The sequence below is a fragment of the Phascolarctos cinereus genome, unplaced genomic scaffold (assembly GCF_003287225.1).
Source record: "Phascolarctos cinereus isolate Bilbo 61053 unplaced genomic scaffold, phaCin_HiC Scaffold_5;HRSCAF=322, whole genome shotgun sequence".
Taxonomy (NCBI): Eukaryota; Metazoa; Chordata; class Mammalia; order Diprotodontia; family Phascolarctidae; genus Phascolarctos; species Phascolarctos cinereus.
Window position 1 is genome coordinate 252,242,813 of NW_027555958.1, and position 12,279 is coordinate 252,255,091.

At 45.4% G+C, this 12,279-nt stretch overlaps 1 protein-coding gene across 1 annotated transcript in view; it reads left to right on the top strand.

Moving 5' to 3' along the window:
* Window positions 1-1,269: 1,269 nt before the first annotated feature.
* Window positions 1,270-12,279, top strand: part of LOC110194258 (polyunsaturated fatty acid lipoxygenase ALOX15-like) — a 13,162-nt gene continuing 2,152 nt past the window's right edge. Inside the window, 13 exon segments of the mRNA XM_020966455.2 lie at window positions 1,270-1,433; window positions 2,750-2,862; window positions 2,864-2,943; window positions 3,550-3,631; window positions 3,931-4,053; window positions 4,205-4,308; window positions 4,964-5,124; window positions 6,915-7,058; window positions 8,093-8,302; window positions 10,173-10,259; window positions 10,732-10,834; window positions 10,837-10,879; window positions 11,027-11,148. Of these exon segments, the coding sequence (XP_020822114.2) occupies window positions 1,299-1,433; window positions 2,750-2,862; window positions 2,864-2,943; window positions 3,550-3,631; window positions 3,931-4,053; window positions 4,205-4,308; window positions 4,964-5,124; window positions 6,915-7,058; window positions 8,093-8,302; window positions 10,173-10,259; window positions 10,732-10,834; window positions 10,837-10,879; window positions 11,027-11,148 (1,507 nt within the window). The 5' untranslated portion in view covers window positions 1,270-1,298.

Sequence of the window (12,279 nt, forward strand, 5' to 3'; positions counted from 1 at the left end):
GCGCGCGCGTATGTGTGTGTGTGTGTAGGCAGGGTAGGGAGAAGACTGGGAAACAAGGGTGGCATGACATTGTAAAGGGACTTTAAAACTAAAGAGTAGTTTCCACCTGGTAAACAGAAAACAATGTTTTAGAAAGACTGATGTCCTAGAAATTAGAAGAAAGAGAGACTAGAAGGAAGACAAACAATTATTTTAGCAAACTTGGCATGAGTGGAAGAGGGTGTGGACTCGAGCTAGCTGTGGGGAATAGAAAAGGACAAATATGAATGATATCATGAAGGATTACCAAGATTTGATGAACTGGGTAAAAAAAACATGATGACCATGTTTCCCAGATTTCCTCCAAACAGATCAATTTTGAAAAATAAATGACACTTTTAACAAGACTTGAAAAAGGAATGTTCTTGTCAGATCACGTATACTGATTTTTGGTTAAGATAGATATCAGAATAGATATGTAGTTATCCCTTCTGTCTTTACCCAACTTCATCCCTGCCTTTTTCTCAATCTCCTCCCAACCCCCTCATTGCATCTTTTTGTATCCCTAGTGCTTGGCTTATAGTAGGTGCTAAATAAATATTTGTTCATTGATTGACCTTCCTTTCCTTAACATCTCTGGGCTTTGGGACTTTAGTAATGCATTAGATGGCCTCTGAGGTCTCTTCCCCCTCTAGATGTATGATTCTATAGAACCCTTTCTCCCTCTCCTCTGTTCCCCTTCACTTCTCCATCTCCCTCTCTCCTTTCGTCTCCCTTTATCTCTCCCTAGTTCTCTAACCACCTCTCCCTCATGTCTCTCCTTTCCTTCTCTAGCCTTTGCTTTTTCCTTCCCCTACTCCTCATCTCTTTCCTTCCTCTTCATCTCTTTCTAATCCATCTGTCTTCTCCCTCTGCCTATCATTCCCCGATTTTCTTTCCCTCCCTCTTCTCCCCCTTCCCTTTTTTTTTTCCTTTTCCTCTCTAGAATCTTTCAACCTCCCCATCCCTCGCTTCACTTCGTTTTCCTCTTCTCTCTCTTCCCGCAGTGGTAAAGGATTCAAGGGTTAGAAATTGTGATGGAGGGAGCAAGGCCCAGGTTGGAACAGTGTAGATGGGGATGTGTCACTGGGTGCTTGACTCTGAGCCTCGCTCTCCAAGGTTTAGCTGGCAACACTTTTTTGGAGAGGGAACTCTGGGGTTGAGGGTCCCTCATTTGTCCAGTAGAGTCTTCTGGGCTCCGCCCAGCCGGGTCCCAACCTATTAAATAGCCGCTTCTCTCCCTCCTTCACCGCAGTAACTCGTCCGTCTCTCCTGACACTATGGGCCGCTATCGTGTTGGTGTGGAAACTGGGAGCTCTGTCTTCGCGGGGTCTAACAATCAGGTTCAGCTGTGGCTAGTCGGAGAGCACGGGGAGGAGGCGCTGGAGCTGCGGTTGCGACCGTCTCGGGGAAAGGTCAATGAGATCTGGGGAGACGCGGGCAGTGGCGATCCAAAGACCCTTTTTGCGACGCTAGAGAATGGGAAGAGGTGGTTTCCAAATCAGATTCCAAGAACCGGGAATGCCTGGATCCCAGAGGGACAAGAATTTGGAGCCCGGAGCTTCTAGGGTCTTGGGTTTAGGAGAATTTCTAGGTGTCCTTGGTTTGTCCTGTTTTCTGCTTTTCAAATATTACCTTCTTAGAAACGGTTCCCCTTTCTCTCCCAAACCAAACTATCTACACAGCGTCGAAACACCAGATCACCCTTTTGCTTCTTCCTCCAGCCAGATGTCTTTCCCTGACAGTAGATGGGCGGCCAATTGCCCCTGCACACTGGTGTCCAAGGATCCCGCATCCCCTATTCACCACTCCTATTGCTACATAATTTTCTCATTCTCTCATTCCTGTCTCCATCTTCTTCTCTACTCATCTAATTTCTATCCTGGTCTTTCCATATCTATCTACATTTTCCATCATCTCTACCTCTCCATCTTTCTCTACATCATAACCCTCCCTTCGTCTTTTCATCTCTACCTATCTCTCTTCCCCATTTGAGGCTTAACTGGACTCTGTCTTCCCTCCTGGGGCGGGTGGAGGAGTGTTGGGTGTTAACTCTGGATGCTGCGCTCTGCTACCCTTCCCGTCTCCCAGAGATTTCACTAGTTAGCAGCTGAGTCAGGGAGCGCCTGGGGTGACCCCAGACTTATGGCATTTGAAATTCGGAGTAGGGTAGTGCGGAGCAGGGAAGAGGAAGCCTGAGAGATGAGAGATCTGTTATACTGCCCTTATTCAGAGACTAGGGAAGAAGGGATCAAGGAGAGCAGTTAGATTTTCTCCCACTCCCTGGACTCAAGCTTCCTCCTTTTGATTCAGCTACACATATAAACACGCCCGCCGCGCGTTGATTTGGGGTATCGCTTCTCCCGAGGCCATTGCAGCCCTATTTTGTTTTAAAGTTCCTCAGCTGACCCTCGAAGATGCCACCGGAGTCCTTGGCGTCCCGGCTCTTCCCCAGTTTTGTTCGGAGAAAAGAGAGACCAGCTCCCTCCCTTTCTTTTTAGTTTTTGTACCCCCAGAGCCTACCACAGCTTACTACTTGTTTCCTGAATTGAATTCCCCCCCCTTTCCCTCTCAAATCTCACCCAAAACCCACCCAACCCAATCCCTTCATTACTTCGCTAGAACCAGGGAGACAAGAGTAGCCGGTTGGGGGGTATGAGATTCCTACCCTGGGACTCAACTTCCGTGTGTCGTGCTTCGTATCGACCCTTCCCTGCCTTACCCACCTCAGGTAAAGGAATTTAATGCAGAAGTCTCGAAGATCCTGGGTCCCCTCCTGTTCGTGAAGGTGTACAAACGTCGCCTCCTCACGGAAGACAACTGGTTTTGCAACCGAATCACCGTGCAAAGCCCCAACGGAGTGGATAGCACCGTGCTATCGCTGGGTGCTGGGTGAAGGCATCGTCTGCCTCCCCGAAGGCACTGGTGAGGGAGGGGCAGGATGGAGACCGCCAACCAACCTCTCCAGCCTGGTTTTGCTTTTCGCCTTACTCCCTTTCATGTACACTATACAAAGTTCTCCAATCTAGGCCTGCCTTTCCTGCTCTTAGGCTTTTATGTAAAACTGCCAACACCTGCCTGGGAAATTCTTTTCCAAGACGTGGCTCAGATCCTTTTCTACCGATTGAGGCCACTAGCGATAACATGAAAGATAGGTATTTTGCCACCTTAGACTCCTACGGAGCTTTCTCTGCATCTTTCCTTTGCTTCTATCACACTCCATATTCTAAAATGTCCCCCAAACTTCTCGAAGCAGGGTCTGAGTCTCTTAATCCTCTTTGTATCCCGGGTGCCAAGCACACTGTCTCCGCACCTAGTAGGCATTTATTAAGAGGAACTGGATTGGATTGGGAAGAGATGAAGAAGCTGTTGAGGGCAATAGGGGAGATATCTGGAATTGTGAGATGTTCGGAGCCGTGGGTGGACAGGCAGGAGGAGAAGGGAAAGAGGGGGCGGGAGAAGACTGGAGAGGAAGCCTAACATCTGGGTCAAGAAAGGATGTTAAGTGAAGACTTTCCTTTGTCCCCTAAGCCCGGACAGTCAGGGATGACCCCCAGGGATTCTTCAAGACCTACAGAGAGGAAGAGCTAAAGGAGAGAAGGAAGCAGTACAGGTGAGAAAGGGCAGCCTCTTCAGCTGCGGTCTTTGAAACTTCATCCTCCCATCAAAGACCTTTTCCCTACTCTTTTCAGTCCTTAGCTCCCTTCTCAAATTCCCCACCCCCAACCCATTTAGGCTTGATCCTGTCCCCTTAGACAAAGAGATCCTTCCCTACTCTGGCCTCTCACTCCTGACTAATCACTGCTATTCCTAAACAAACCTCAATCCTAACCTATTAGAGCCTAACCACCCAATTAGCCCCTTTTCCAAACCTTAACCTTTAAATCCATATCCCCACCTCAACCACCACAGTTGGCACTCCTGGAAGGATAATGTAATCCGGCCAGTCTCTGGGGCTACTCTGTCTGATCTTCCTTTGGATGAGAGATTTCATGAAGACAAGAGAATTGACTCTGAGTGCTCCCTGGCCATGGGGTGAGTGAGATGGAAGCCATGGGTGTCTGGGTTGGTGATGTAAGCCTGGTTGGGAGAAAGCTGGGTTCTAGATATGCTCATTATCAAGAAGAGGAGGTGCTATCCTTCCTTGATCCTTCCCTCATCCTCTTCTCCCCCATCCCCACCCCAGGCTTAAAGACCTTGCCATCAAGGACACTTTAAACATCCTGAGTTCCTGGAAGAGCCTGGAAGATTTCAACCGAATTGTCTGGGCTGGTCAGAGTAGGCTGGCAGGTCAGTGACACCTACCACTTCCTCCTTATGAATTCCACATCATCATCATCATTTCAATTTGCCAAGCATTTTTACATGAATTGTTTCAATCGATCCTTAAAATAACTTTGTGAAGTGGGCAGGACAGGGCAAGTCTTACTATTCTTATTATAGACAATTACTTATCATCTATAAGTGATGGCCCAGAGATGTGATATGACTAGCTCACAGTCAAAAAGTGACAGGCCTCCTGACTCCAAATCCAGTGTTCTTTTTATTATGCCATCCTGACTGAAAACACTCTTACCCAAAGAATTGACATTATTTGTGCTTAATCTCCAAGGGCTCAGATTTAAACATACATTTGACACAAGGCTCATTCTAAGTCTTGCATTGACTCTTACACAGAGCTACAGAAATCATAAAGGAATTTAAAGCTGATGGACACCCTACAGCTAATTTAGTGGAACCACTTCTTTTTATAGAGAAAGAAAGAGGGGCCCAAAGAGGGAATGTGACTTACTTGCTCAAGGTCACAACACCAGGAAATGGCATAGCTAGGATCTTCTAATTACAAATCCATGCTCTCCACCCCCAAAAAAAGGAAGCCTAGGGGCTGAGGTGAAGAGCTGGGCTGTGAGGGGCTCCAAGTCATCTCTCCAACTTAACTCCACAGAGAAGGTTTGGGATTCCTGGAAGGATGATGCATTCTTTGGGTACCAGTTCCTAAATGGTGCTAACCCCATGATCCTGAGACGATCTACTGAACTCCCAACCCGACTGAAGCTGCCTGTCGGCTCAGAGGAGCTTCAAGCAGAGCTAGAAAGCCATCTCCAAGTACTTACCTTCTTTTATCATACTTTCATTATAGACAGTCCATAATATTAACCCTCTCTTCTACTGCTGTGAAATAAAAAGGAAAAGCCTATGCTTCTGGGATCTCAGTTAGTAAAACTTTTAAACTCTATGAAGTAGATGAGTTTGAAGGTGACAATGGATGGAGTCTTTCATGTTATCCTTACAGACAAGATAAAAAGAGAGGGGGCTAGAAAATAGTACAGGTCAGGTAGGTGGGTTTGTAAATGCTTGAATAACTTCACCCAAGAAGAGTTATTAATTGGGTCAGTGTTAACTCTAGGAGTGAAGTTGTCTCTGTGGGGTGTCCCCAAGGACTGTCTTTGACCCAGTGCTATTTAACAGCTTTACCAGTGACTTAGTTGAAAGCACTGATAGCATGCTTCTCTAATCTGCATGGGATACTCCATTTCCTGTCTTCACATCCAGGCCTAGGAGGCACACCCTCTTTACCTCTGCCTCTTAGAATCCCCATTTTCCTTCAAGGCTTCAAGCTCAAACAAGACCTTCTCCATGAAGACCTTTCTGATCCCTGCAATTGTTAGTACTCCCCTGCCCCCAAATATGTACGTGTGTGTGTGTGTGTGTGTGTGTGTGTGTGTGTGTGAGAGAGAGAGAGAGAGAGAGAGAGACATATAATAATACTAACATATAAAAATGTACTTTTAAATTTATATGTTGTTTCAGTAGAACAAAAGTTTCTTGAAGATAGGAATTATTTCAGTATTGTTTTTATATCCTTAGTGCCTAGCGAAGTGCCTGGCACATAGTAGGTATGCAATACATGCTCAATGATGACCAAAGCTAGAAGGAATAACTAACATGATCCTGTCATGACAAGCAACCAAAAAAAGCTAATTCACCCTTAGGCTGTATCAAAACATGTAAGATAAGGGTTCCCTGAACTCTCTTCTGGTCAGGCTATTCATTTAAACTATTCTGTTGAATTCTGAGTACTATATTTTAGGGAGGAAATTGCTAAACTGGAAGGGATAGAGTTAGGCCACCAATTTGATGAAGGGTCTGAAGATCATGCCATTTAAGGACTGGACCCCAAACTAGGGATGTTTAGCCTGGGGGAGAGAGACATGTTTGGTGTCTTCAGATATTTTAATATGGAAATTTGGAAGAGGTATTAAGAGTTGTTCCATTTGTCACCAAAGGGCAAAACAGATGAAGTGGCAGAGAGTCAGATTTAAGCCCAATGTAAGGGAGAAAAAATTCCTAACAGAGATATCCCAATGTGAAATGGGTGACCATGGGAAGATAGTGGTTTTTCCTCAAACTTGAAATGAAGGCTACAAATGACCACTTTGGGGGAGATTGTAAAGGTCAGGTATAAATTGCTGACAGCCTTTTGGGTCCCTTCTGATGCTGGGATCCTATAATTCTGGAAGATAAAGCAGAGGAACCAGAAATGGAGATACATTGAGTCCGTGGAAATGATGGCAGGAAGAACTACGGAGCCTGTGAAATCTGCATTTGGTGGTCATAGTGGCCATAAAGTCCTTGGAATTGGTCCAGGACCCAGAGGAAGAAAATAAGCCCACTATTTGATGGAGGAGACAAGATCCCTACTCAGGAGACCAAATGCAGAGAGCAAACTAGGGCCTTGGTAACTGGAGGTGGAAACGGGTTATGTTTGAAATGAGAGGCTGGGTTCTGAGGAGGAAGAGTTGATCAGAGAGGGCTCCTGTGAAGCAGGACTAGAAGATTCCAGTGCTCACTCTTCAACTTCCACCTTTCCCTCCTCCCTTCTCTATCACCAACAGGAAGGCTCACTCTTTGAAGCTGACTTCTCTCTCCTGGATGGGATTCAGGGCAATGTAATCCTCTGCTGCCAGCAGTACCTGGCAGCTCCCCTGGTCATGCTGAAGTTGGAGCCGGATGGGAAACTGCTGCCCATGGCCATCCAAGTAAGAAGGCCCAGACATCCCTTCACAGAGACAGCAAGCAATTCTCCCATCCTACCCTTTAATACCATTTCCAATAAACCTTTACTTGCATAGATCACTAGAGTGTAGGAAAGGTCCCAGGATCATAGATTCAGAACTGGAAAGGTACTGGAAAGGTCCTGTTAGATCATCTAGTCCAATGCTTTCATTTTGCAGATGAGGAAACTGAGTGACAGAGGCTGGATTTGAACTCAGGTTCTCTGATTTCAAAGCCAGCTCTCTTTCCATTTCCACTGTATCAAGTCTGCTTATAAGCAGAGGGGAAGAAGCCAGTGGAAAAAGAGAAAATAGAGATAAGGACCAGATCTGTGATTTCACTAATATAGGGATGTCCCAGGCAAAGAAACTCCTTCTACCAATATAAATGAGTACCTTCTCTGAAACTTATAGTTAGAAGATTAGAGAGATTAAATTAAGTTAAATGACTTGCTCAGGGTCAGTATGTACCCCTAGGCAGAATTCAACTAATTCAGCCTTCCTAGCTTTGAAGCCAACTCTGTTGGCTAAACCATCCTGTCTTTGGGCACCACGAAATGCCTTTAAAGAGGCAGAGAGAGATGGGATCAAGGTCACATGGGAAGGGTTTAGTTAGATCTGGAGGAGAATTTCTTCTTTTTCTAGGAAAGGAAGGAAGGAGGAAAAGATGGGCAAAAATATAAAGAGATTTTCAGATAAATGAGGAGCTGCACAATGGACTGGCTTTGATTTGCACCTTAAATTGGGGGAGTAGATCAAGGAGAAGATGGGAGGCTTGAAGAGAGGGGGAAAAATATGTAATAGCCAGCATGTAGAATGCCTTAGCCAATGCACAAGAGCTAAATAAAATGACTGCTGAATAGAGATAAAGGCTCCGATGAAGTTAGATCCCATGGTGACCTCAAACACCTGGCCCATTTTCACAGCCACATACACACACAATGGTCATTCATCCCCTCTTTTCCTCCACCTCCATCACTTCAGAGACCCAGGCACCTAGGATATTCCTTCTGTTCTAGATCCAGGCACCCTCCTTGAGCACCCCAACACCACCGGTGTTCCTGCCCTCTGATCCGCCCATGGCATGGCTCCTCGCCAAAGCCTGGGTCAGAAGCTCAGACTTCCAGCTTCACCAACTACAGTACCATCTGCTGAGAGGACATCTGATGGCTGAGGCAATCTCTGTGGCCACCATGAGATGCCTCCCAACACTGCATCCCATCTTCAAGGTATCTCACCTTCATGCAACACTCAGGGGATACTGCCTGGTTTCACAAATTTAGGTGGAGAGGGCAAGCATTTGATATGCATCTTCTCAGTTTATGAGGAGGTTCATTTAATCAGTATGCAAACAAAAGGTTGGAGATATTTATCTGAACCTTGTGGTTTTTGTTGTTTTATTTTGTTCTGCTTTGTTTTGAATAATACTTATCATTTCATTAGTATAGGGTGGTCATTTCCAAAGTGAAGGCCCACACAGCACATGGTGTATATAAGATGACTGTTGAGGATTTGGAAAGAAAAGTCTCCCATGTCCTCCACAGCAGGTTTCTGGCAGATGACACTTTATCTGGGTGGCCTCTGCTCCCTCTCTTATGCCACCTCCCTCCAAAGGCTGTAGCACTGGCATCAGAGAAAGACTGAGGCTGATTGAGGGGCCTGGGTAGTGAGTGGCAACAACCCTACCAGACCCTAGACCCAACTGACCAGGGGTGACAACATCAGCACAAGGATGGTCAAGGAGATGGTTGTGACTCAGGAGGCCTATCTGTTAGGGCTGCTGGTTCTCTTCTTCCTCTCTACCTCACCTCCAAGGGCTGGGCGGTAGTGGTAGTGATGGAAACAGATGAAGGCGGAGAGACCTTCAGAGCCATGAGAGGATAGTGGCAGAGGAGGCAGCAATGGCCAAGCTGCAGGACCCAGTGGGCTGGTACGAGGTAACACTCAATCAATTATTGTCTGCTGTGTTCCAGACATTTGTGTTCTGCACTAATAATATGAAGACCAAAGTGAAACAATCCTTGCCCTTGAGGAGATTACAGCTTAGGGGGAGAGAGAAAGAGAAAGAGACAACATGTACACATATAGGTTTATACAATCAAGTACAAAATAACTTGGGAGAGGGCACTAGCAGCTTCGGGGAGGAGGGGATCAGGAAAGGCTTCCTGCAGAAGGTGGTACTTAAGCTGAACACTGCAGGAACCAGCGAGTGCTGGCTCAAAAAATGTTTTACCCACACACGCAAGGTCAAAAAAAATGTGGAGACCACTGGTGTTAGGAAGCTCTGCAGAAGGCAAGGTGCAGATCAACACCAGCTGTCCCACTTGTAAACTTACCCAGGGGTTCCTGGGCCACAGAGAGGCTACGACTCACCTAGAGTCACACAACCAGGCCTGATCAAAGGCAGGGCTTGTCCCCATCTCTGGATGGGATCTCTATCCACGATGTAATGCTGCATCTTGTATAAATAAATGAACAATAAACGTTTTTAGATACTCTCTATGAGATTAGAAGGAACCATGGAAATGGCAGAAAAGAGACATAGGCTTCCTTCTCTGGGAAGCCTTACTCATCTTCCTTTTTCTTCACTTGGAAGTGAGGAAGGAGAAGTGAGAAAACTGAGGCCCAGAGAAGGAAGCTAATGTTTGAGAAGGTTGAACTAGATGTCTCCTGCCATCCCTTTCCGTTCTAAAAGCTTCTAATTTTTTTGATCATACAGTTTCCAGTGGGGGCTGTACAAAGGAAAAGAGGGATGTTGGGGAGAGGGGGGAGATAAGCAAACAACAGAAGGTGGAATTAGGTGGGTTTGTCTCACCTGATTCTAGTGATACATGGAAAAATGAAATGGACATATTTTAAATGAGCTTGGAAGCCTGGGCAATTAAAACCAAAAAAAAGATTTTTTGAAAACAATCAAAAAGGACCATGCAAATAAACCTAGATTCTTTGGCCCTAAAGATTCCTTGAGAGATTTTGTCCATGTTATCATAAATCATTTCTCTGAAAGAGAGTACCCCTTCTATCTGCCTCGGTTTCTCCTCTTGGACCTAAATATCCTCCCCTCTTCTCTGTTAACATGCACCCTTTTTGCATAAATAGATCCTGATCCCTCACCTTCATTACACCATGGAGATCAACATCAGAGCCCGGACAGGGCTTGTCTCTAAGGGGGGAGTATTTGACCAGGTATGAGGAAGAATGGGGAATTATTTGACCAGGTAAGAGGGGGTGCAGAGGACAAGGTGTGTGTGGGGGAAACAAGTTTTTTCTCTTCCACTTTTTCTTTGCAAACTAGAGTGTTTGCATTAAATCCTGAAGTGTGAGTTAAGGGAAATCTATGTTGAAGTGATATTGAGGACTCAGTCTATACTTTGGGGACACAATGGGAAAACTCCAAAGAGGCTGATGTTCTTCTGAACTCCAGTGTCCAATGAATTGAGGGATGCTCCCCCAATCGACTCTGGTTTAGTCAATACCCACTCCAGGCTTCTTTCCTTTCTGCTCATCTTAAGATTCCTTCTTGTTTGAATTTGAATCCTTTTCAAAGGATTTTCCATGACTTTCTGATGGTTAAAGAACCCCCTAACCAGAGCTTAATCAATAATCTCCTCTCGATTTATCACTCACGGCCTCAGGCTCATCCTCACCCTTTCCTCAGGTAGTGAGCACTGGTGGCGGAGGACATGTCACTGTACTCCAGAAAGCAGGGAACAGTCTGACCTATAGATCACTCTGTCCACCCAATGACCTGGCTGATCGGGGTACCATGCTCACGATGCCCTCCGGCTCTGGGACATCATCAAAAGGTAAACCTTTCTGGTCAAAGATCTGCATCTCTGAGGAGCCAAAGAGGGATGAACTGGAATATATCTGTAGGAAGAGAGGTTTGGAATTGGAGCTCCCCCAGTCCTACATCCACAATTAACCTGGCTGTATTTTCCCTTGGTGGGCAGGTATGTGGTGGGGATAGTCCATCTCTACTATGCAGGGGATGAGGCTGTGGAAAATGATCCTGAGATACAGGCTTGGTGCAAAGAGATTACTGAGGTTGGGCTTCATGGAGCCCAGGACCGGGGTAAGATACATATCCTTCCCCTGAGACTTTGCATGGACCTACCTCCTCCCTATGATTTACCTCCCCCACCTCTGCCCCTCAGAGACCTTGTCACCCTATCAATTCCCAACTATCTACCTCATATTTCTTCAGTCAGATATATCCCTAGATGCACCACTCTGTCTACTAGTATGGGAAAATGCTCTCTCCAACATCTGACTGCATAGGATTTTGAAGTCCTCTTATGCATTTACATTCTAATTTGAATTATATTTATGTTCGTTATTGTTATTTGGTCCTTCAGTTTTGTCTGAGTCTTCATGATACCACAGACCATAGCACATCAGGCCCTTCTATCCTCCATTATCTCTCAAAATCTGTTCAAGTTTGTGTTCATTGTTTCCATGACACTATCTGTCCATCTTACCCTCTGCTGTCCCCTTTTGTCTTCAGTCTTTCCCAACATCAGGATCTTTTGTTATGAGTCTTATCTTCTCATTATGTGGCCCAAGTATTTAAGCTTCAGCTTCAGTATTTGATCTTCCAGTGAATAGCCTGAATTAATTTCTTTAAGGATTGACTGCTTTGATCTCCTTGCTGTCCAAGGGCCTCTCAAAAGCCTTTTCCAGCACTACAGTTCAAAAGCATCGATTCTGTGGGGCTCAGCTTTCCTTCTAGTCCATTTCTCACAACCATATGTTGCTACTGGAAAAATCATAGCTTTGAGTATATGGACCTTTGTTGGCAAGGTGATTATGTGTCCTCAGTTCACCTCAACAAACATGAAACACTGGGTCTAGGACATAGATAGAAAAGATGAAAATCTAAACAGTCTTGCCCATAAGGAGCTCACAGTCTTTAAGGAAAGATATGAAATATGCACAAATAAGAATGGTACAAGGGAGGGTGATGAGGGCAAAGAAATCATAGAATTTGAGGGTTGGAAGAGACTTAAGCAGAAATCTAGTGCAGCCTTTATCCACAGAAATCCCCACTCTATCCTATCCAACAATTGGTCATATGCTGCTCATTCAACTTCTGGTTAGCTCTAATTGTTAGGAAAGGTTTTTTCCCTTTGATATCATGCCTTCTCTTGGCAATTTTGTGCCCATCATCCTTGGTTCTGCTTCCTGGAGCCAAACAAAGCAAACC